The sequence below is a fragment of the Salmo trutta genome, chromosome 38 (assembly GCF_901001165.1).
Source record: "Salmo trutta chromosome 38, fSalTru1.1, whole genome shotgun sequence".
In the NCBI taxonomy this organism is placed as follows: Eukaryota; Metazoa; Chordata; class Actinopteri; order Salmoniformes; family Salmonidae; genus Salmo; species Salmo trutta.
In genome coordinates this window covers 17,006,067-17,030,863 of record NC_042994.1, presented here as the reverse complement: position 1 = coordinate 17,030,863, position 24,797 = coordinate 17,006,067, and the positions used below count along the sequence as shown (strand labels likewise).

The window sequence follows — 24,797 nt, the reverse complement described above, 5'->3', positions numbered from 1 at the left end:
CTGGGGATCTAACCGAGTTAATTCATGGAAGAAATGTGGTTTGGGCCAAAGTAAGACAGTCCAAGCTGGACTAGATTTAGAGAAGGGGAAACGCATATCTCACTTATTCATTAGTTAGAGTTTTACTAGAGTAAAACAGCAAAGAACCTGAATAATCCCTTTAGAATGTGGAAAACGACCAAATAAAAATGTGTACAGGTTGATTGTACAATGTCTGAAATGCTTCCAATAAATACTGTAGTGCCCCAAGGTTCCATTCTTGGGCCGGTATTATTCACTAGGCTACTCAAAATGTAGGGTTCTTTCCATGCACTTAGCTAGCTGATGGAGCATTAGAACTACTAAATATTGTGACTGCAAACTCGAGGTGCGTATTAGCAGCCATGGACTTCAACCATTCAAACAGTCAATCTCTGCAGAACAAGCAATATTGACCTATGAGCAATTACATAACTGGGAGGGAATGGGGAATCTGTGGGAATCTGGTAGAGAAGTAGACAGTATCCATCGAATAATAGAAAGCCACTTTACTTTGCATAGACTGTTTGTGAGATTCACTCAATTAGGTACATTAACTCACAAGTCAATATTATGCAGATTTATTGCACAAGACTGACATTACTGTTATATAAGATAAACGATTAACCCTTTCAGAGCCATACAGCTTCTGTCGATAACAAGAAATACAACATGAGATTTAACTCATAAGAACTTAGAACTGAGTTGTTTGAACTTAACCTCAAGGTCTCCAAGGTGACCTGTCTCTGTGTCACAAGTGTGGAACGAGTCCAGATACGGTTTCAAATTCCCTCCTTATGGTCGTGACCATGAACCACGTCCCAAAACAAGACTGTCCAAAGACAGTCCTACAGTGAGGCTGCTAGAGCAGATTGGCCTACACACCCACCCATGCACATGGGTAGAAAGAGTGAACTTGGGCTTGGGGCAGGGTAAGCCAAATATCTCCCCAGGCCAGAATCCTGCTCCCTCAAGGCTGTGCTTTCAAATGCTGTAAAGGCCAGGCTATTTATAGGTAACCTATGAGCTAGAGGTTATTTTGGGAAGGGGGGGGGCAGGCTCTGAGATACTGAAATGTCACCCAGGTGATAAATAGCTGGCTTGCTTTGGCCCATAGCTACACACCGTGTTCTTGGATCTGGTTACCTCGTTTCAGTTCTGTTGGTGTGGGGTGCTTGTTTCCATCCTTTACTACGTACTCATTAAGATCTGTGGGCTTCACGCGCTTGGGAATGTATCGACTCACAAACAAGCGTGTGCAACTATATACCAACTGGATGTAGCCTTTCTGCATGTGGCCTAAGTGTTCCATGGGTCAGTGGTTCCAGCCCAGGTCTCCCTGAAACTCTCCCCTCCTTCCTTTAAACGGAGTCTACCTCCTGTCACCATAGGCGCAGTCTCTTGTCCAGCACTACTCAAAACCGCTAAGTTCTTAGACGTTTAGACTTGGGAAAAGCCCACACCCCAGTGACCCTTCAGATCTAACACTCCCTCTCTGACTGGAGCCTCACATGTTCCAGTCAGCTGGGAGAGGATGGGGGCGGTGTACTGGCGCTTGGCTGGGCTTTCTGTCCCGGACTCTCCCCTGGTCTGCTGCAGGACGACAGGACCACAGCATTCTGCCCCCATAGAGCCAGTGTCACTTGACAGCCACTAACTCCACAGCTCTCATGTTCAGTTGAAAGGAGCCGCGTTGGCATCTATCTGCTCAGATGGGGGTGTGGATGTTCATTGTAGAAGAGGGCTTTGGCCTAGAGATCCAATCTCATCCAACATACACAGAGATGCTACACTCAAAACAGTGTTTCTGAGACCTTAGTTTGTGGACTAGCACTAAACATGCAACAAAGTTGATTTAAAAACAAAAGAAACTACAGGTCAGATAATCCCTTGTACAAGAGGGGCAACATGAAAATAGGTCTGCACCTGCAGAAACAATGGATTTCCAATGGTAAGGAAGGGAACCATTTTTAGACATAGGCTGATCAGTATGACAATATCTTGTAATTTCTTATGCAAATAACAAATGCCTGAGCTTTCAGCTTGTGGCGTGTAGACAACCAGGGTTAAAACCGAACTACTCACCAGATCCTCTGGGGGCTTGTGGATCTTGTCCCATTTCACAGAGGGTCCTTTTACCTGGAGGAATCTGTGGAAGAGGTTCTTAAAACCCTCAAAGTCCTTTTTGGAAATCTGAAACAGAAAGTGCCAAGGATCAGACTCTGAATGGAAGCAAATGATCAAAATCCTAATTTATTCATAATGGCATCCAATCCTCTCACAAAACATAGCTTGATAAGACACCCTGTTGAAATCAGAACATTACTAAAGCCTAAAACAGTATCTCCCAAACCTCTAGTAACTTCAGCCATCTCCATTTATTTGATGTATTCCAGAATCAGCACACCTGATTCAACTAATTCAATACAAATCCATGAGCATACAAAATATTAATGGATATGAGCAACATTTATTTATATATATATATTTTTTACAAAAATCTAAATCAGTAACGTCCCAAAGAGAATAATTAACCAATGAGCAGAAATATAGGATTGGTAAACTAGACTTTGGTATAGTCAGTTTGTTTTGGCTGCAGGTGTTCCTGCCTGTCACTGTGATTCAGTCAGGGGTTAACCAGACTCTGAATTGAGATTTTTTAGGAGGCTGACAGCGAAAGACAAAGGGTTTCCTGTTGATCTTGGTTACCATAGTAGCAACCTGCTCGCCCCATTGTAAGTCTTTCTGTACCATTACCCCTAAAATCTTCACACACTTGGAGCTCCTGGCCCTCAATCAGGAGAGGGCACGGGACCAGATTTAGATCTTCAACAAATTTCCACCTACTGTCGACATCCCGGCCTGCGCTGTCAATGACTGAAAGGGAGATGAGGGCCCAGAAGAGTTCCCTGAGCCACACCTCCAGTCGGCTCCAAAAAGTCTGATGATTAGTAAAACATTTGAATCAGGTGTGCTTATACTGGAATATAGTACCACAGTATGAGCCATAAAACCTAGTGGTCAAACAGGGAAATGGTTTTGATAACCATGTAAAACATCTAAGACAAGGTGACTTATCAATATATTCACCTGTATTTACCCCCCCCCAATGAAACGCTAATTAGCTGCCAATGTGGCTGTCATAAAGAACTACAAATGACATGATCTGGACGAGACCGCTGAATTGAGGCAAAGGTAAGAAAATGTGGATTAGTTATCTAATGTTAGCTAAATGTAGTAATGAATAAATTGGCTACATTTCTTTAAATGGACAATTCTGTGAACCGTCTTGTGCAAGTTTTAAAATTGACACAATACCTGTTAATAACAAAGGTGTCAGCTAGCGATGACGTGCAGGAGCTTCCAGGGATTTGTAGTTTTGCATGATGTCTACTTTGATGCTAATTAGCATTTTCGAATTTGAGAGTAAATCCAGCCGAACTTATTGAGAAGTCACCAAGTCCAAGAGAGATTTACATTGGTATCAAAGCGTCACACCAGTGTAAGACTACATGAAACATCCCTTATTTTAAGTGCTTCTAAAATCCCCTATGGGAAAAATGAATAGAAAAACAATTGGAACCATTTCCCTGGTTTTATGGGTATTATGACACCTAGACCAAATCAAATGGAGCTGGCGGAGGTTATTCAAGAAAACGCTGGCCTGACCAAACCTATAGCAGCATACGCAGTTGTGGATGTGCCATATAAGCTACATCTGAACTAGAGGTCGACCAACTATGATTTTTCAATGCCGATACCGATTATTGGAGGACCTCAAAAAAAAAGCCGATACCAATTAACCGGCAGATTTTTTGGGCATTTATTTGTAATAATGACAATTACAACAATACTGAATGAACACTTATTTTAACTTAATACATCAATAAAATCAATTTAGCCTCAAATAAATAATGAAACATGTTCAATTTGGTTTAAATAATGCAAAAACTAAGTGTTGGAGAAGAAATGAAAAGTGCAATATGTGCCATGTAAAAAAGCTAATGTTTAAGTTCCTTGCTCAGAACATATGAAAGCTGGTGGTTCCTTTTAACATGAGTCTTCAATATTCCCAGGTAAGAAGTTTTAGGTTGTAGTTTTTATAGGAATTATAGGACTATTTCTCTATACGATTTGAATTTCATATACCTTTGACTATTGGATGTTCTTATAGGCACTTTAGTATTGCCAGTGTAACAGTATAGCTTCCGTCCCTCTCCTCGCTCCTACCTGGGCTCGAACCAGGCACACATCGACAACAGCCACCCTCGAAGCAGCGTTACCCATGTAGAGCAAGGGGAACAACCACTCCCAAGTCTCAGAGCGAGTGACGTTTGAAACGCTCTTAGCGCACAACCCGCTAACTAGCTAGCCATTTCACATCGGTTACACCAGCCCAATCTTGGGAGTTGATAGGCTTGAAGTCATAAACAGCACAATGCTTGAAGCACAGCTGGCAAAACGCACGAAAGTGCTGTTTGAATGAATGCTTACGAGCCTGCTGCTGCCTACCACCGCTCAGTCAGACTGCTCTATCAGATCATAGACTTAATTATAAAACACACGGAAATACGAGCCTTAGGTCATTAATATGGACGAATCCGGAAACTATCATCTCGAAAACAAAACGTTTTTCCTTTCAGTGAAATACAGAACTGTTACGTATTTTATCTAACGGGTGGCATCCCTAAGTCTAAATATTCCTGTTACATTGCACAACCTTCAATGTTACGTCATAATTACGTAGAATTCTGGCAAATTAGTTCGCAACGAGCCAGGCGGCCCAAACTGTTGCATATACCCTGACTCTGGTGCAATGAACGCAAGAGAAGTGACACAATTTCACCTGGTTAATATTGCCTGCTGGATTTCTTTTAGCTAAATATGCAGGTTTAAAAATATACACTTCTGTGTATTGATTTTAAGAAAGGCATTGATGTTTATGGTTAGGTACAGTTGTGCAATGATTGTGCTTTTTTCGCAAATGCGCTTTTGTTAAATCATCCCCCGTTTGGTGAAGTCGGCTGTCTTTGTTAGGAAGAAATAGTCTTCACAGTTCGCAACGAGCCAGGCGGCCCAAACTGCTGCATATACTCTGTTGCAAGAGAAGTGACACATTTTCCCTAGTTAAAATAAATTCATGTTAGCAGGCAATATTAACTAAATAGGCAGGTTTGAAAATATATTCTTGTGTATTGATTTTAAGGCATTGATGTTTATGGTTAGGTACACATTGGAGCAACGTGTACTTAAGCGATTATATGCAATGCAGGACAGGCTAGATAAACTAGTAATATCATCAACCATGTGTAGTTAACTAGTGATTATGATTGATTGATTGTTTTTTATAAGATAAGTTTAATGCTAGCTAGAAACTTACCTTGGCTTCTTACTGCATTCGCGTAACAGGCAGGCTCCTCGTGGAGTGCAATGTAAAGCAGGTGGTTAGAACGCTGGACTAGCTAACCGTAAGGTTGCAAGATTGAATCCCCGAGCAGACAAGGTAAAAATCTGTCGTTCTGCCCCTGAACAAGGCAGTTAACCCACCGTTCCTAGGCCGTCATTGAAAATAAGAATGTGTTCTTAACTGACTTGCCTAGTTAAATAAAGGTGTAAAAAAATAATTCAATAAAAAAACACGCCCAAATCGGCATCCAAAAATACCGATTTCGAAAACTTGAAATCGGCCCTAATTATTCGGCCATTCCGATTAATCGGTCGACCTCTAATCTGAACTCAATATTTCTATTCCAAAAGATATGCATCATTATTTATCTAGTCTGTTGATGAAGTCTGTTTGGTGAAGCGTAGACTTTCATCCTCTCCTGCCCACTCCCTATAATCAAAGCATTCTGCCTGCAACCCTTCTTTCTGACCTTTGCTTAATGGCTTTCATGTACATTTCGGTTCAGTGTGTTCTAAATGCCCCCATTGGGAAAATCATTAGATCTCCCACCTAGCCCTCTCACTGTTCGTTCCTCAACCCTCCGGGCTCCTTAGTGGGTTTTAATTGCGTTTCTCCCCCCTCCGCAATCTAACTTTAATGTGTTGTGTTTGAAGTGAAACCAGGAGTGGGAATTATTATCTTGTAAGCTTTTGCCATCATGCCAATGCTGTAGTTAGCAGTAGCAATGCTAACTGCATACAAACTGTTTGCTAAGCAGGGAGGAGAATTGTCTTTCCAGTTTCTGGTCAAATGGGTTGTTTTGATGGGTTGTGCGCTGTGCTTGTTGGATGGCATGGTAATAGCTGATGCTTTGTATGGTGAGGGCTCAGTGGTGAGGAAAAGTGACAATGATTTCTGTGGGAATGTATGGCCTACATCATATATAGAGAAAGGGTTTAACATCAAGCCTGCTGGGGATTAAAGTAAACAGGGGGGCAAAGAGTGGGGAGGTGAACAAAATGGGGAGAGGAGCAGAAAGAGGTAGAAAGAGTGAATCCATGTTGTGAAATCGTGAAGTGTGTGCATCTGTGTTTGACCCATCGAGAGACACACAGGTCATTCACCATCCTGTTACCCTCTCAGAACTCAGTCCAGCATGCCAAGACATTTCCTCACTCCTCCAAAACAACCACCCTGGATCCACAAACATGCACCAGGTACTCTCGCTCCAAACCCCTGGCCCACCTCCTGCTCAGCCCCCTTGGCTGTGGTCAGCAGCTTCTCCAGCTCTTTGTGCATGGAGGTCTCATGCTGCAGCCGCAGCTTCTCCTGAAACTCTGCCATCCCGGCTTTGCTGATATCTCCCGGGAGAAAGGAGAAAAAGAAAGCGACAGAGGTATTTCATCATTCAGTCCGCTTGAACCATTCGAAACAATCAGAGTATGAGACCAAAGGAGAGAATGAAAGGGAGAGGGCTAGTTCGTTCATTCTGCTGGAACAATTCAAAACTATCAGACGGAGGATAAGGTCAGTTTAAAGACGTTCAGTCATAGCCTTCTTGAAACCACTGCATGCCTGTGTTCTAATGAGCGAGGCAGCTTCTAGTCATTAATAAGCAAGCACCACATTATTTTACAATAGGTGAAATGGAACATCGTTACATATGATGCCATGCAAATGTCTACCCACATGTTGGCTTATTGATCTATTTTAATGGACATCTAGAATTTTCTTCCTATATCCATTATGCCATGACCAAGTCAAGCCTATTGGGTCAATATTATTAGATATTTTTTAAAAGTCATTTAGCAGATGTACTGTCCAGAGCGACTTATAGGAGCAATTAGGGTTAAGTGCCTTGCCTAAGGGCACAGAGATTTCTTCACCTAGTCGGCTCAGAGATTCGAACCAGCGACCTTTCGGTAACAGCTAGGCTACCTGCCCCTCCATTATTGAACCAGTCAATTGTGATTTGTTCACCCTGTGTTCTATACAGGTTTTATTATGTTATAAAATATAAATATAGCTGCAACCAAGCTCTGGGTACAATTGACATGCAAATCACTCAAGATGAAAATATCCCCCACTAAGAGATTGGTAGCCTAATTTTTCAATTCCCAGTATTGCATAATACCGATGTGGTGAAATCTACATTCTCAGTAGCCTAAATTCAAGACATCAGAAATATAGATAAGTAAAAAGAATGCACTGCGTTCGAAAAAGTTGAAATCATTACAAACTAAAAAGAAGTCAAGAAGTGACTTATAGTCATGGAAAAGATAACTGTCAAGACCAATCAATAGCAATGGGAAAGTAGCTATCCGATTCATTACAGACAGGTACAGAAAACTTACCATCCAAAACAGACATCTTTGGACGTATGACAAAATATGTGCCAAGAAAATTTCTCCAAATAAGATCCCAAAAGCCTAGCCTATAGCCTTCGATAGTCTTCTGTAATTTGCCAGCAAATATTAGACACGGTTCAATAAAAGATAAACATCAATGGCTTGACACCAGCCACTCGCGCTTGAGAAAATGAACTACAGTCCCAAGAAACAATGTATCAATCCATCAGTACACCCGACACCACCCATTCTCAGTTCTCCCACCTCTTTTGGGTTTCCACTAGATAGCACAGCCACACAAACCCAAAGCTACATCGTCAAAATTCCTGAAGAAAAAAAAAAAGTTTTTTTTTTGTGTGTTAATTTAAGGTTAGCAGTGTGGTTTAGGTTTAAAATCCTAATTTAAGAAGAACAATTGTAGAAATAGGCGGGGTTTATGACTTCGTGGATGTGGTAGCGAGTAACGACCGCTCTTTAGCAGGAAACAATAGCAAAATATCTCACCAACGGAACTACTAGGGAAGTCAGTTAAGAACGAATTCTTATTTACAATGACGGCCTACCCCGGCCAAACCCGGACGACGCTGGGGCAATTGTGCGCCAAACCCGGACTCCCAATCGCGGCCGGTTGTGATACAGCCTGGATTCGAACCAGGGTCTGTAGTGACACCTCTAGCACTGAGATGCATTGCATTAGACCGCCTGACGTTATTTGATAAGTCCGATGTTTTTATATGTAGGCTACAGTACCAACACGCAGACCTATAGCACAGCAAGCAGCCGAGAGAGCTAGGAATTAAATAGAATATGGAGTTAATTTATTATGGAACACGCATATACTCGTGGCCAAATATGTTACGTTAGAGGCAAATACATGATTTGTCCACATTTCCCCATAACGCAGTTTCTTGAATAGCATGGCTGGACCTACCCCGCCGTTAACAGGCGGCTGTTTGGCACGCTGGAGTATGGTTCATACATTATTTGTATTGATTAATTTGACCCTGGATTGACTTTAGCCACACGATTCGCTATCTTGACTACATGCGCCGGTAAACTTGGGAGACGAAGTGGCAAGGGCAAGCTAGCCATTATGCAGCAGCGGTAGCAACTAAAATATCCATGCCAGCAGGCAATGTTTTTGTTTAAAAGGCTCTAGTAGTGCATTTTACATCACAAGCACCACGTTTTCAAGCATAATGTTTCAAACGTCGTTCATTGCATTGGCTACCCACCTGATGAAAATTATTTTGATATCAATCCACCAAAGAACTCCAAGGTGCTTGGCTACTTTAGCGAGCTGGGTTTCGTCCTGTGAAAAAATTAACACTTTAAAATGTACATTGTCACCGTCCTGAGGAGAATATTTATTTTTGACAGGTTTCTTGCACCACGCGATGCCAAATTAAAACCGGAAATGTCGAAGTTGACTTCTTGACAGGCCAGTTAATGAGGGCAAACGATTGGTGAGTCAGTGGCCAATCAAAGCATGCGAAAATCCACTTACCCCAATCAGAATCTTGTTCACGAGGGTGGACCTGAGGGCTTCCGACTTTCTCGCTGACTGTGGATAATTTGTCTCTACAGTTTATTAATCTATTAAAAATATTTTTCTAACAAAGGCTCTCCATCAAAATAAAAAGCATTACTCTTAAATGAAATGAATGACAAATTACCTAATCAAATCAAACTTTATTTGTCACATGCGCCGAATAGACCTTACGGTGAAATGCTTACTTACAAGCCCTTAACCAGTTCAAGAAGAGTTAAGAAAATATTTACCAAATAAACCAAAGTAAAAAATAATAAAAAGTGCTATATATACGATGCTATATATAGGGGGTACCAGTACCGAGTCAGTGTGCTGGGGTACAGGTTAGTTGAGGTAATTTGCACATAGGTAGGGGTGATGTGCCTATGCATAGATAATAAACAGCGAGTAGCAGCAGTGTATAAAACAAATGGAGGGGAAGTGGGGGTGTCAATGTAAATAGTCCAGTGGCCATTTGATTAATTGTTCAGCTTGGGGGTAGAAGCTGTTAAGGAGCCTTTTGGTCCTAGACTTGGCGCTCCGGTACTGCTTGCCGTGCGGTAGCAGAGAAAACAGTCTATGACTTGGGTGACTGGAGTCTGACAATTTTATGGGCTTGTGTCTGACACCGCCTATTATATAGGTTCTGGATGGCAGGAAGCTTGGCCCCAGTGATGAACTGGGCCGTACGCACTATCCTCTGTAGCGCCTTACGGTTAGATGCCGAGAAGTTGACATACCAAGCGGTGATTCAACCAGTCGGGATGCTCTCGATGGTGCAGCTATCAAACTTTTTGAGGATCTGGGGACCCATGCCAAATCTTTTCAGTCTCCTGAGGGGGAATAGTGTGTCTTGGTGTGTTTGGACCATGATAGTTCATTGGTGATGTGGACACCAAGGAACTTGAAACTCCCGACCCGCTCCACTACAGCCCCGTCGATGTTGAATGGGAGCCTGTTCGGCCCATCTTTTCCTGTAGTCCACGATCAGCCCCTTTGTCTTGCTCATGTTGAGGAAGAGGTTGTTGTCCTGGCACCACACTGCCAGTTCTCTGACCTCCTCCTTATAGGCTGTCTCATTGTTGTCGGTGATCAGGCCTGCCACTGTTGTCATCAGCAAACTTAATGGTGTTGGAGTTGTGTTTGGCCACACAGTCGTGGGTGAACAGGGAGTACAGGTGGGGACTAAGTACACACCCCTGAGGGGCCCCAGAGTGGAGGATCAGTGTGGCAGATGTGTTGTTGCCTACCTTTACCACCTGGGGGTGGCCTGTCAGGAAGTCCAGGATCCAGTTGCAGAGGGAGGTGTTTAGTTCCAGGGTCCTTTGCTTAGTGATGAGCTTCGTGGGCACTATGGTGTTGAAAGCTGAGCTGTAGTCAATGAACAGCATTCTCACATAGGTGTTCCTTTTGTCCAGGTGGGAAAGGGCAGTGTGGAGTGCGATTGAGATTGCGTCATCTGTGGATATGTTGGGGCGGTAAGCGAATTGGAGTGGGTTTAGGGTGTCCGGGAGGATGGTGTTGATGTGAGCCATGACCAGGCTTTCAAAGCACTTCATGGCTACCGACGTAAGTGCTACAGGGCTGTAATCATTTAGGCAGGTTACCTTCGCTTCCTTGGGCACAGGGACTATGGTGGTCTGCCTTTCAGATGGCAACTCTGCTGACTAATCTGAGTATTAGTCAAGAATGACTTTGTTCAGTAGATTGCCTAAATGATTTTATTCTCAGATAGTCTTTTTCCCTTTAATAGCCTTTCTTCTCAAACATCTTTGAGGCTTAATCCACCCCTCCAAATAATCCCCAAATACACCCCAAACCTCAGTGGAGGCCTTCTGTTTTTGGGCCCAGTACCATGCCTTTTTGGCCCACCAGACTCCCTGGTTCTGGTGGTTAGCTGATGAGGGATGAGGGACCAAAAGCCTGAAAATACATTCCAGAAATTGATCAAATACTATAAACTAAGATCTCTATGTGATCTCTTCAAATAGCTCCAAAAAACCTAGCCTATATAGTCTTTGATCGCTTTCTGTAATTTGATTGCAAATATTTGACACTCAATGAAAGATGGACATCAATGACTTGAGAGAGACCAGACACCAGTGACAGCCGCACGCGCTGTGTTGGTGAAGGAACACTTTCATTTCAGCAATTGAGAAAATATTATAAAATGTTTAAAACAATTAATATGTAATTTAATTGGATCTCTATGCGAGAGACTGTGTCCCTCTTCTCCTTTTCTCTGGACTGGGGTGTATGGGTCTTCCGGACCACCCTCTGCCTGCATAGCACAGCTCACCAAACGGTAGACAAAGTTCAGCCCCTGGCCGCTGTGCAGTTTGTCAGGCACTGCAAAAGGGGCAGAGTGCCTTCCACCAGGCAGTCCAGGATGGTTGATTAAATTACTAGGTTCTCGGACGGTTGTAAAAAAATTACTTTACATGCAACGGCTATTTTTGAAACATTGATAACTCCTGGTAAGAAATTATTGGGTAACAGGGAAATTAAAATCCCCTAGAACTCTTAGGCTTTTTACTGCTTGAATCTTGCTAATATGGTTAAACTACCATTTGATCGATTTGAAAGGGTCCCTGGGTAGTAAAACGCTGTCCACACTGCCACCATGTGGTCAAACGTTTCATTGCAAAGGGCAATGAACCTCACCATCCTTGACATCACCAACATCCTACATTTAGTGATTGTCTGTCTTTTTTCTGACTGACAAGATAATTAACTTCAGAAATACCCTCTTTGATCACAATACTTTGAGTTCAACATGTTTGAAGGCTCAACGGAAAGAGGGGGTAGAAAAATTATTACTCAACATTTCACTAGTCATGATATAACTACCATATATATATATAGAAATACAACTTTCATATTTCTATTAACTGGAAAAATAACAGAAAACCCTAGCTTTAAAGATATTTAGTCAAATAACCAACCACAATCCACAGAATGGGTTTTCAGTTGTATCTGTTTTTATTGTTAGATAACATGTACAAGTACAGTAGAACTATTGTGCGTTACCATCTACCCAAAGGACAATCCTCCAGTGTCTTCCGACAAAGGCCAACGTTTAAGATAGCATTTTTTTATTACAGGTTTATTATTAATAACCGTTACCTTAAACACACACATACATACAGAGAGGTACACACACACGCCAATTGCGCAGGGGACTCAAGTGGGGGTATTGGTCACAGACGTGAGTCAGGAGGGTTCTGGGGGTCTTCTAAGTGCTGCTGTTGTGGCGGTGTGCCTGTAGGTGGCACTGCGAGTCACTGGCTCAGGAAGGACAGGGCCGTGTCTCGCTCCTCCACCAGCTCGGCGGCTGTGGCGTCCATCTTGGCGCGGGAGAAGTCGTTGATAGGCAGACCGTCATGGATATTCCACGACTTGTTCTGTGGGGAGAATATGGGTGAGGATCAAACGGGGGGCTCTTTAGCACATCTCATCTAGTCCAGGATTACAACTACAGTACATGACTACAGTACCCATAATGCTCTGCGTAACACAGTTGTCTCACGATTTTCCAATTGCAAATGAATGCGGCAAAAGTCTGTGTAAACTGCAGGCTTGCAATATTAGGCCTATGTTGGTATAACCTAAACTCTGAAAAGCGGGTGTTGGGTAACAATGACTTTCAATAACCACCCATCGGTGAATGATATATAAACTCAGCAAAAAAAGAAACGTCCTCTCACTGTCAACTGCGTTTATTTTCAGCAAACTTAACATGTGTAAATATTTGTATGAACATAACAAGATTCAACAACTGAGACATAAACTGAACAAGTTCCACAGACATGTGACTAACAGAAATGGAATAATGTGTCCCTGAACAAAGGGGGGGGGTCAAAATCAAAAGTCAGTATCTGATGTGGCCACCAGCTGCATTAAGTACTGTTAGTGCATCTCCTCCTCGTGGACTGAACCAGATTTGCCAGTTCTTGCTGTGAGATGTTACCCCACTCTTCCACCAAGCCACCTGCAAGTTCCCGGACATTTCTGGGGGGGAATGGCCCTAGCTCTCACCCTCCGATCCAACAGGTCCCAGACGCGCTCAATGGGATTGAGATCCGGGCTCTTCGCTGGCCATAGCAGAACACTGACATTCCTGTCTTGCAGAAAATCACGCACAGAACGAGCAGTATGGCTGGTGGCATTGTCATGCTGGAGGGTCATGTCAGGATGAGCCTGCAGGAAGGGTACCACATGAGGGAGGAGGATGTCTTCCTTGTAAACGCACAGCGTTGAGACTGCCTGCAATGACAACAAGCTCAGTCCAATGATGCTGTGGCACACCACCCCAGACCATGACGGACCCTCCACCTCCAAATCGATCCCGCTCCAGAGTACAGGCCTTGGTATAGCGCTCATTCCTTCAACGATAAACGCGAATCTGACCATCACCCCCGGTGAGACAAAACCGCGACTTGTCATTGAAGAGCACTTTTTGCCAGTCCTGTCTGGTCCAGCGACGGTGGGTTTGTGCCCATAGGCGACGTTGTTGTCAGTGATGTCTGGTGAGGATCTGCCTTACAACAGGCCTACAAGCCCTTAGTCCAGCCTCTCTCAGCCTATTGCGGACAATCTGAGCACTGATGGAGGGATTGTGCGTTCCTGGTGTAACACGGGCAGTTGTTGTTGCCATCCTGTACCCGTCCCGCAGGTATGATGTTCGGATGTACCGATCCTGTGCAGGTGTTGATACACGTGATCTGCCACTGCGAGGACGATCAGTCCGTCCTGTCTCCCTCTAGTGCCGTCTTAGGCGTCTCACAGTACGGACATAGCAATTTATTGCCCTGGCCACATCTGCAGTCCTCATGCCTCCTTGCAGCATGCCAAAGGCACGTTCACGCAGATGAGCAGGGACCCTGGGCATCTTTCTTTTGGTGTTTTTCCAGAGTCAGTAGAAAGGCCTCTGTGTCCTAAGTTTTCATAACTGTGACCTTAATTGCCTACCGTCTGTAAGCCGTTAGTGTCTTAGCCTCTACGGGCTAGGGGGCAGTATTGAGAATTTTGAAAAAAATGTGCCCATTTTTAACTGCCTCCTACACCAACTCAGAAGCTAGGATATGCATATTATTAACAGATTTGGATAGAAAACTCTGAATTTTCTAAAACAGTTTGAATGTTGTCTGTAAGTATAACAAAACTCATATGGCAGGCAAAAACCTGAGAAAAATAGAACCAAAAAAAAATTGAATTTTGTGGCTGTACTATTTTGAGTCATTGCTAATAGATCACACAGTGACAAAGTATTCATTTTGCACTTCCTACGGCTTCCACTAGATGTCAACGATCTTTATAAAGTTGTTTGAAGTGTCTATGATGAACAGAGACCGAATTAGGATGCAGGGAAGTTGACGTCCCTGGGATGTCGTCACTTCATTATTTCACGCGCCTGCGCGTGCATGTGAGGCGATACATTTTTCATAAACGTTTTTCAAGACACAGTAGAGGTCGGGTTGAAATATTACTGATGTTTCACGTTAAAAATTGAGCAAAAGATTGATGCTAAACAACGTTTGACATGTTTGAATGAACGTAAATAGATTTTTTACTAGATTTTTTTTACTTTTCGTCGTGACTTTTCTCCCCCCCGCCCTACGTTTTGTGGGAGCCTACTGAACGCTAACAAGTTGGAGTTATTTGGACATAAATTATGAACTTTGTCGAAAGAAACCACATTTGTTGTGGACCTGGGATTCCTGGAAGTGCCTTCTGATGGAGATAATCAAAGGTAAGGGGATATTTACAATTTTATTATCGATATTAGATGGTGCTAACCTGTATATCCTAGCCTATTGTTCTTAGCATTGTACCCCGTTTATTGCAAAATGTGATTTCCCAGTAAAGTTATTTTGAGATCTGGCAATGAGATAGCATTTACGAGATGATAATCTATAATTCTTTGAATGACAATATTATAATTTACCAATGTTTTCGAATAGTAATTTTGTAAATTGTAACGCTGATTCCCCGGAAACATTTGAGGGGAAAAAAATTCTGAATTTCACCGCGACTGTTAAATGCTGTTTTTCGATATAAATATGAACTTGATGGAACAAAAAATGCATGTATTGTATAACATAATGTCCTAGGAGTGTCATTTGATGAAGATTGTCAAAGGTTAGTGCATAATTTTAGCTGGTTATCTGCTTTTGGTGACACCTGTCTTTGAATTGACAAAACATTACACACAGCTATTTTCAATGTACTCTCCTAACATAACCTAACTTTATGCTTTCGCCGTAAAGCCTCTTTGAAATCGGACAATGTGGTTGGATTTAGGAGATGTTTATCTTTCAAATGGTGAAAAATAGTTGATTGTTTGAGTATTTGAAATTATTAGATTCTTGCAGTTTTGAATTCCCCGCCATGGTCTCTTGACAATAAATCCCAATACCGGGCTTAGGAGGGGGAGTCCTCAACAGGTTAACGACTGTTCCACAGGTGCATGTTCATTAATTGTTTGTGGTTAGTTGAACAAGCATGGGAAACAGTGTTTAAACCCTTTACAATGAAGATCTGTGAAGTTATTTGGATTTTTGTGAATTATCTTTGAAAGACAGGGTCCTGAAAAAGGGAAGTTTCTTTTTTTGCTGAGTTTATATGTTATATTAATACACCTTGCCAGGGTTGATTAGTTATGTCCATAGAGATGCTAGACAACCCATCTCCTATGTATACAATGGCCTCTTCTGTGACAGAACGAGCAGTGCCATTGAGGGCTATGAGTGACAAGTTTTGGCAATTCATAAATAAACTGTGGCACAAGAGCCCTCTATCCATCTCTATGGTTATGCCTTACCTTGATATGAACAGGGAATGAGTAAATTAGGTCTTCGGGGATTCCGTAGGAGTTTCCACCAGCGTATACACCCATAGACATGAACTCACCCTGAAAATAACAACAGGACAAAACAGTCAGGCCAGGGACTCAGCTTCACAAAACACAACATTTTGGTAACTTCCCCCCCAAATTCCCAGAAATCCTAGGAAAGTTAGCAGAATTATGCAACCCCATGATATTAGAGTCCCACTTAAGAGTACTGCCAATTAAAATGAATTTGTCTGAGACATCCAAACAAAATGCTTTGCACGTTTGTGGATTCTTCCTGATTGAAAATAAAGAGTCCCAGTGCTCTGTTCCAAGATATCACTTTTCAAAATATAAACATTTGAACAATGTTAGTTGTTTAGCATTAAATGTTAGTGTTTTATGGTGTTTGGGGGGAAAAAAAGGATTCGCTGCAGACCCTTGACGTCATTCCACCCCACCTCCCAAACACACGGCTTACATCGAGAGTGCCGAACCACCAGTCCCTCATGTGGTCACAGATGGCCTTGGCGGCAGACATGGCACTGGAGAGCTTCCTGGCCTTGATGACGGCGGCACCACGCAGCTGCACCGTCTGCAGGAGACAGAGAGGAGAGGAAGAGAGAGCGGGGGGGGAAGAGAGGGATTTAGGACTGCTTCATTACAACTAAAGGAACAACACTGGACTAAAGAGACTAATAGATTCAGTGAAAATGCTTGGTATTCAGATCAGATATTATTGAAAGATGAGATATGGGGTCCAGATGACACCCACAACCTACACTCGCTTTTCCATGAATAGGGATTCAGTCAGGTAAGGATTGCACATTTATAATACCTATGAGCTATGCATACGCAACATAGGTGCAAATAGCTGATCCTTAATATGTATAACTACATTCATAAAGCATTATTATTTATTTTTTTACTTAAGACTTATTTTCCTTAAAACTGCATTGTTGGTTAAGGGCTTGTAAGTAAGCGTTTCACTGTAAGGTCTACACCTGTTGTATTCGACGCATGTGACTAATAAAATTTGATTTGATTGTGAGCAGTAGTCCAAGCGATGTGTGCAGATTTGGGTGTCGAATTGTTTACTTTTTCCTAAAAGCATGAAACTTGGTACATTGTACAGTTTGAGGCCATGAACATTTTCATAAATGAAGCCATAAAATTTTATTTTTTTAAAATGGCAGAATAATGGGTTTTGAAGCAAATTGTTAGAACGCCCTATAGTACATGTTTTATGGGAAATGATGTCAAAATGGGTTAGGTCAGAAGAGCCAAAACTACAGTTCACTTACAGAGATGAAGTCTCCTTTGAGCCAGCTGTCGTCCTTCACGGCGTTGTACGCCTCCACCTCTTTGCCGTGCACGTTGACCATGGCGTGGTGCACGTCGGGGTACTGGGTGGATGAGTGGTTGCCCCAGATGATGACGTTCTTGACTGCGTCGGCGGGCACGCCGCAACGCATCGCCACCTAGAGGCCGACACAGGCTGTGACGCAATTCATGGGATTTTTGACCATATTGGTATACCCATTCAATTGTTTCAAATCTAATTCCAAATTGACTTACAGCCCCTACACCTTATGCACTTCTAGAGATAAGACGATTGACTAGGTTTAAGCAATATGGTAAAATTTCCAACTAGCCAATCATATTGCTCACACTTAATCCTCTCAGATATCCAGAAGTACATAGGGTATAGGGATCCATTTGGGATTGGACATTACATCAAGTGCCTAGAGGCTAGGAACTAGTGTCTTTTTCAGGACGGAGCTTTTTGGCTTTGGCCTACCTGGGAACGGGCCCTGTTGTGGTCTAGACGGGTCAGGCAGGAGAAGTTCTCCTTGGGGATGGAGGGGGCAGACTTGGAGGCAATCAGACAGTTGGTGTTAGCAGGGTTTCCCACCACCAAGACCTGAGAGAAAGAGAGAGAGCGAGAGGTTAGAAACATCAAAGAGTCATCACTCACCCAAACTACAGATTCAAGTACAGCTCCATTTCAGAGTAGGAAACAAGAATAGAATAAGTCCTATTTTAAGTCCTCTTCATTTGTGCCATTGTATGTGACTATTTATACATCTAAAAGAATACACATGGTTTATGCAAGCAGAGATGGCACATCCTCAGAAAGAGTAGCAGAGACCTCCCGAGTGGCGCAGCGGTCTAAGGCACTGCAGTGGGGATTGGACGGCCGGGATGTCCTTGTCCCGTCGCACTCTAGCGACTTCTGTGGCGCTGACACGGTCGCCAGTTGTACGGTGTTTCCTCTGACACATTGGTGCGACTGGCTTCCGGGTTAAGCGAGCAGTGTGTCAAGAAGCAGCGCGACTGGGTTGTGTTTCGGAGGACACACGGCTCTTGACCTTCGCCTCTCCCGAGTCCGTACGGGAGTTGCAGCGATGGGACAAGACTAACTACCAATTGGATATCACAAAATTAATATATATTTAAAAAATGCAAATATATATATATATATATATATATATATATATATATATATATATATAAATAAAGAGTAGCAGTGCAACTGAGAAACATGAGTCACGACTAAGGGAAATGCTGACACTTTCTAAATGGCCTATAAATCAATATAAGACAGATGTCACGCACAGAATACATCCCCTTTAAATGAAGGTCAAGGATTAGCTCGATTTAAAGGGATTGTTGTGTGTACGAGTGTTACGGCTGCCAGCGCCAATCCTAGAAAGTTAACATCTCCCGCCATTATGACCCTGAGCAAGGCACTCAACCCCTAAACTACCCACCGTGCCGCTGTACTGTTTCTGGCTAACGTGGGTACTTGTGTGTGCGTATATAGGAGGGATTGGGTAAAGTAGAATCCACATTTCCGTCTGGTATGGATCAATAAAGTATTCTTCTTCTAAAAAACACACTTACTTTAGAGGACGGGCATTCAGTTCTTATGTAGCTATATAGATAATATAGAAACCTTCCCATTCAAATTCACACACATTCCTGGATCAGAAGTGGTCGACCTTGGCCATAGAAGAGGTGAGGCTTTGTTCGTCACACTGATGTCTAGTTGTTGCTGCAAACCCGCAGTGGCCAAAGGGCCCCTTGTGACACCAGTGACTGCAGTGTGTACACACACAACACAGCGTGGAGTAGTTTTCATCCCTGGCTTTGGAACCCAGCCCATTCCACACAGGATTAATAGCCTGTAAGATGTGAACTTGTGCCTATACCATAGAAGTATAAGGCTGTCCAAAACAAACGGGCCCGTTTTAAATGTGAAAAGGTCAAACTATAGTCTGATTTGTCAAAAAGGTTTGTATGACTTTAAAGGAAGGAAAGTTGTAAAATCTGGTTCATGTCAAATGTCCTAGAGGTATTGCATCAAGTCTTTAACACGAATCAAAAATGTATCTCACTAAAATGTTACATCTGTAAAACCAAATGAACCTTTCCCCAAAACACCCTTTAACATCATTCAACACCCCACAACCTGGCCTTTGCAGTACTGTTGTGCCTTTATGTCCTTTGATTATCGTTAGCAATGAGAGCTATCTGTTTGGTGCGGGGTGTGTGTGTGTGTGTGTCTCTCCCTCTCTCTAGCCAGGCTGCTGCTGCTCTGTGGCAGTGGCCTGAAACATGCCGAGTCATAGACACGCAGAGGGACATTTACCCTGACGGATTTCTTGGCGTACTTCTCCAGGGCGGCCCCCTGGGTCTTAAAGATGGCCACGTTGGCCTTCAGGAGGTCCTTCCTCTCCATGCCCTCCTTCCTGGGCATAGAACCCACCAAGATGGCTGCGTCCAGATCCTTGAAGCCCAGCTCCACCTTGTCGGTGGGGATGACCTCTGTGGATGAAGGTGGGGGTGACGGTTAGTTACGATGGATCTTGTGTTGGATAGAGTGGATGTGGTTGTCAACGTTTTGTTACTGTCCCATTTGTAGAGAGATGCATGTTTGTATTGGATTCAGCAATGAACATAAAATTCTGATTTTACATAAAAGCAATACAATTATGATTTTAAGATGCGTTAAAAAACACAATTTCTATAAGACAAATTAAGCAAAGAATGTCTGCTAAAGTTAGTAAAATAGTAGGTGTGGTGGCAGTTTCTGTTTGTGGTGGTAGCTAAACCTTTTATTTACCTTTTTAAATTGACAGTATTTATAATTTCAGGCTCATCTGGGTGTACATGAATTCAAGATAAGGGAAGGACAAACAGTCTCTGTGTGGAAAATGCCCGTAGGTAATTGTGCACACACACCAGGTTATTTCCAAACAGATAGTCTAGCACTCAGTGGCTCCACCTTACTGATAAATTCTCTCCTTTCTTGAAACCCTGCCAAATGTGCTGATTTTGTAGATAATGTTTGCTCTGTGGCCACTACTGAAAAACTCTTTCCCTGTTTTATCAGGATGAACTTCAGTCAGGGCTCATTGGTGTACGAGATGTCTTGTACCCCACCTCCCCTATTGTTGCCCCACCACTCCCAGGATTGGTTGGAATTTCCTACAGGCCCTTGGGAACCGACTAATAGGAGGCCTACTTTCTGACACTCCTTCCCACAGCGGTCTGTTGTGGACCATTCCTGCTGCTGTGAAGTTAGTACCACAGCGACAGGGAGGCACAAATACAGTCCACACTGGGAGGACACAATGTAAATCATGCCAAAAAGCATACCTATGTATTAAAAGTGCATATGTTCTCACCACCAGCCCAGGCAGAATAGAAAAGCATTGCTCACCCCTCAGGAGTGGGAGAGCACAGTCCTGCAGCTCCATCACAACCCCATCCAGAACCGGCAACATGGGAGGGATGTCCAACAGGACCAAGATGATGGGCTAGAACAGAAACGAATGCAAAGAGGGATTTTTCTTTCTTTCTTCAAGCCACTCGGCCCCTCCCGACCTCGTGCCAAACAATGCACATCCCATGTATAATTCACACGCGCTTATGTAACGACATGTTACAACATCCATCTGCCTCCTGTGCTCGAGGACAAAGCTGATTTGAAAGAGAGAGCGTGCGGATAAGAAGTAGGCCTTGGCCGTGTTACCTGGTCCTTGCCGAAGACATCTCCCTTGGCGATGCTGTACAGCAGAGAGTAGGCGATCTGTCCAGCAGCGCCAGTCACCAGCACACGGATTGGGTCGGCCTGCAAAACAACACACACCATACTCATTCTGTGCAATCTTCCAACACAGCAGTAATGACCTACATAGCAGGGATAAGCAAATGAAGCGGCAGTGATCGCGTCTGACTGCTATGTTGATTAAAATGACAAAACTCAGTGTCGACAGATGGAAACGCACTTTGCATTTGCGGGCAGAGGATTGAATGAAAGAAAGACGATGATGCAATTGTCTACTAAATGCCACGCGCGAAAGTCTTTACATGCTGACCACACCGCGGCTACATTGTTGCTAGAGTGAAAAAGCGGAAACAATTTCCTAATCGGGCACTTTACGTTATCTTCTTCATTTCGGAATTGTAGTCTAGAGACTATAAAAAAAATCCAGCATCCTCATTTCTTAAAATCAAATCAAACGTTTTGTCACCTGCGCCGAATACAACCTTAGTGAAATGCTTAATTACAAGCCCTTAACCAACAATGCAGTTAAGAAAAAATACCTACAAAACAATACCTAAAAGAAAATAAGAACTAAAAATTACAACTAATTAAAAAGAGCGGCAGTAAAATAACAATAGCTAGGCTTTTAATACAGGGGTTACCTCACAAGATGGCTGGTTGGCCATCTTTCTGACTAACGTTAGCGAATGAATTCAGAAAGAGATGGTGAACGTTAGCCAGAAATCTTTGCTGAAACAACATACTAATCTATTGATCAAACATAAGATTAACCGCTGATCCTAGCTCCCGGCTTCAATGACAAGTGGACCCAAAACACCAAGTTGCTCATCAACAATGACAAGCATCTGTTTTCCTACCTAGCAAAACACTTTCGATGCATCATTCATATAACTAACAGTTAGCCATAACTGGCAGCAACTAAATAAACATACACCTTACCATATTCACTCGAGATAGAGGATCTAGTTAAGCCTGCAGACACTGTTCCTCCCGCTAGGACTAGACAGAAGGGTCACCTCTGCGCTTGTATTGAAATGTCTGACGGTGGCGCACTGGATTCCTGTCCTGGGATCTGTAGTTGAATATTCGCTGATGCTGGTCTTTTTACCCGCTGAAGTCACGAAAAGGAACACATTCCCCATGACAAACCGCTGCAGCGCCAGCTCGTTGTTATCGTAGGCCAGGCCCATATGACCTTACATGGACCATAGATCTAAAAAAAAACCTGAGTGTGGGCAGCGTTCATATATCTCCTTTTACAAATACCTTGCTTAAAAAATAAATTAGCAGACGTTCATCACTCCTCTAGAAGGACTGGATAGACAGTATCCTAGGGATTTTCTGTACACAGCCATTCTTACTGTAGCCTAATCATTGAATGAAGGAGGATAGCATAGTATTAACACTTGGCCAAGCTTTTTTTTTGTATCTATTTTTAAGAAAACACAACATTTTCATCTATATACACTTCATTATTCAGAGATATACATTAGAGTTGCGTTGGGATGTTATTAGTGGATTTTTGGTAGCCTGTGCCAAGTTGAATTCAGCCAATGAATTTAACCCCTTGCCTATACCCTGACATCAATCTATGTCTGCTTTTACAAATGCATCACACCTACATTACACCACACAGCATTTTCCTATAAAGATTGAGCCTGCCGACAGGATAAATGTTTAGCAAATCAAAAACATGCTTTATAAATGATCTATTAATGGCTTATAATTAAAGTTAATAAGACTAAGACATGATAAGACATGATTAACAATATTTCAAGCAATGATTAATTCAACCACCCAACAAAAGCCTGATTAGACGGAGTCAAAGGTTGGTTCTGTGACTTACTACTAAGCAACTATTAATGGCCATTGTCTGTAAGATGGAGACACTTCTCTTTCATTGCCTCATTGCTTCATGACCACCGATAAGTGAAAGTGCTGGACAAGATTTGTCCATATTGGTTTAACTTGAATACCACTGTCCTCTCCCAGCCTTACTACCTGCATCTTTATTTAGTAGGTGGGTAAAATCAAATAGGTAGTAGGCCAACTGGTAGCCTAATTCAAACAGAAAATACGATTCATCCTCAAGTAGTAAATATAATGTCCACCTAACTTTTTCTAACTGAAGACTATTGGAACAAGATGTCTGTCTGTAGCCTCCACTGGGGCACGAGTGGGGTCATTTGAAGTCAAGTGCAGTGATGTGGCTCTGGTAGACTAGTCACGAGCTGCTTGGCAATAGAACAGACTAAAGAGCTTTTTATTCTAGGGCGGGGTAAGGACAAGGTTAGGTTTAGTGAATCCAATTTAGTTTGGATGCACCATAATTCCATCGTTTCTGGCATGTCCCTCTGTGGATGCATTCAGAGGTTTCAAAATAACTCGTTTCAAGAACTAAGCCTGTTGACTTTTATCTATAATTAATGTCCACTCTATTACATCAAGCAACCAGGACCTAACACAGACATGCAGCCGAGTATTTGCCACAGCAGATTTAACATGTCACTTAGTTATTATTTACCATTACTTTAGTTGTATTAGTCGTATATACAGGATATACACGGTATACACCATCTAACAAAACGCTACATGGCTACAAATGTGATTATTGTTATGCAAACGGATATAAAAACGAATCGTAAACTGGGTGGTTCGAGCCCTGAATGCTGATTGGCTGACAGCCGTGATATATCAGACCTATACCACGGGTATGACAAAACATGTATTTTTACTGCTCTAATTACGTTGGTAACCAGTTTATAACAGCAATAAGGCTCCTCAGGGGTTTGTGGTATATGACCAATATACCACGGCTAAAGGCTGTATCCAGGCACTCCGCGTTGCATCGTCCTTGCATTAGAACAGCCGTTAGCCGTGGTATATGGCCATGTAGCACACCCCTCGTGCTTTATTGCTTAATTAGATCCGTTTCATTAGGATTGTGGGAAGTGGGGTATTAATGTTACATAATCGCCAGGTGAAAATAGTTGGCTTCCCTATGGAGGCAGCGCCTGTCTGTCGCACCGGGTGGCAAGGAGCTATGCTGTAATCTGCAATGAACACCCGCTCGCGTTCTTTACCAAAGCTGCCGAGGGGAGGCAGTCAGTGAATTAATGATGATGTGGTCACACAGACAGGACTGTCCAGCCACAGACACTTTGTTCAAGTCTGTAGGGTATTATGAATGAGTAGGCCTCACAGTAGTGTACTCAATTCCAATGTCTTGTTGACTGAGGAGAGATACCCCCAAATAGTAGCCTATGGGCCTATCATTTTCTAGTCGACAGTGTCTACTACCCAGAAAGAATAGATGAAGCTTCGGCAAAAACTAACCGGGACCCGAATAAACCAATATTTCACTAGGCTACCCTATAGGATTAGGTTTGTAAGAGCTTATCGTGGTAATTCAACAAGACATAGGCTATAGGGAGGAGAGTCAATGTCAAATTGGCAACTGTAGTTTATTCAAAGGTAGCCTTAATTTTTCGTTTGCGAGCCCCTCTGGTATGCTGGTGGCTGGTGCGGTCAAGGACAAGTAAGTGTCTTACCTCCGACGATGCCGCGCGCACCACTATGTACATCGCTGTCAACAAAGTCAACAT

General features: G+C 42.9%; 2 protein-coding genes and 1 long non-coding RNA gene across 8 annotated transcripts in view; 1 reads left to right on the top strand and 2 right to left on the bottom strand.

Moving 5' to 3' along the window:
• Nucleotides 1-9,163, bottom strand: part of LOC115177785 (UTP--glucose-1-phosphate uridylyltransferase-like) — a 17,573-nt gene extending 8,410 nt beyond the window's left edge. Inside the window, exons 1-3 of one of the 2 annotated variants that reach the window (XM_029738744.1) lie at nt 8,988-9,163; nt 6,650-6,765; nt 2,104-2,211 (exon numbers count right to left, since the gene is read on the bottom strand). In XM_029738744.1, the coding sequence (XP_029594604.1) occupies nt 2,104-2,211; nt 6,650-6,748 (207 nt within the window). In that variant the 5' untranslated portion in view covers nt 6,749-6,765; nt 8,988-9,163. Of the gene's footprint in view, nt 1-2,103; nt 2,212-6,649; nt 6,766-7,758; nt 8,031-8,987 lie in introns of those variants that run through there. The other variant, XM_029738743.1, reaches the window with a different exon arrangement.
• LOC115177787 (uncharacterized) lies at nt 6,716-21,538 on the top strand. Of its 3 annotated transcripts, none has more exons than XR_003872500.1 (4): nt 6,716-6,800; nt 19,701-19,970; nt 20,276-20,345; nt 20,515-21,538. It is a non-coding gene; the product is annotated as an uncharacterized LOC115177787 (long non-coding RNA). The 3 variants fall into 3 exon arrangements; XR_003872501.1 differs by having other exon boundaries at nt 6,720-6,800; nt 19,701-19,958; XR_003872502.1 differs by having other exon boundaries at nt 6,763-6,931.
• Nucleotides 12,243-24,797, bottom strand: LOC115177786 (malate dehydrogenase, cytoplasmic). 3 transcript variants are annotated; one of them, XM_029738745.1, is made up of 9 exons: nt 24,744-24,797; nt 21,157-21,255; nt 20,845-20,941; nt 19,771-19,946; nt 17,917-18,039; nt 17,420-17,596; nt 16,597-16,710; nt 16,107-16,196; nt 12,243-12,687 (listed from the first exon to the last, which is right to left on the bottom strand). In XM_029738745.1, exons 1-9 carry the CDS (start codon nt 24,795-24,797, stop codon nt 12,565-12,567), a joined length of 1,053 nt encoding a protein of 350 aa, XP_029594605.1. In that variant the 3' UTR covers nt 12,243-12,564. The 3 variants fall into 3 exon arrangements, with proteins under 3 accessions (XP_029594605.1, XP_029594608.1, XP_029594606.1); XM_029738748.1 differs by lacking the exon at nt 24,744-24,797 and adding an exon at nt 22,132-22,303 and having other exon boundaries at nt 12,530-12,687; XM_029738746.1 differs by lacking the exon at nt 24,744-24,797 and adding an exon at nt 21,834-21,872 and having other exon boundaries at nt 12,530-12,687.

What these genes read in the sequence shown, in the direction of transcription:
- LOC115177786 (XM_029738745.1), bottom strand. Translation starts at nt 24,797, where the DNA reads ATGTTGACTTTGTTGACAGCGATGTACATAGTGGTGCGCGCGGCATCG. An exon ending in TGCGCGCGGCATCGTCGGAG is followed by an intron (nt 21,256 to 24,743) that starts GTAAGACACTTA and finishes GTTGTTTTGCAG; the next exon opens with GCCGACCCAATCCGTGTGCT. An exon ending in ACAACAGGGCCCGTTCCCAG is followed by an intron (nt 17,597 to 17,916) that starts GTAGGCCAAAGC and finishes GTCGGCCTCTAG; the next exon opens with GTGGCGATGCGTTGCGGCGT.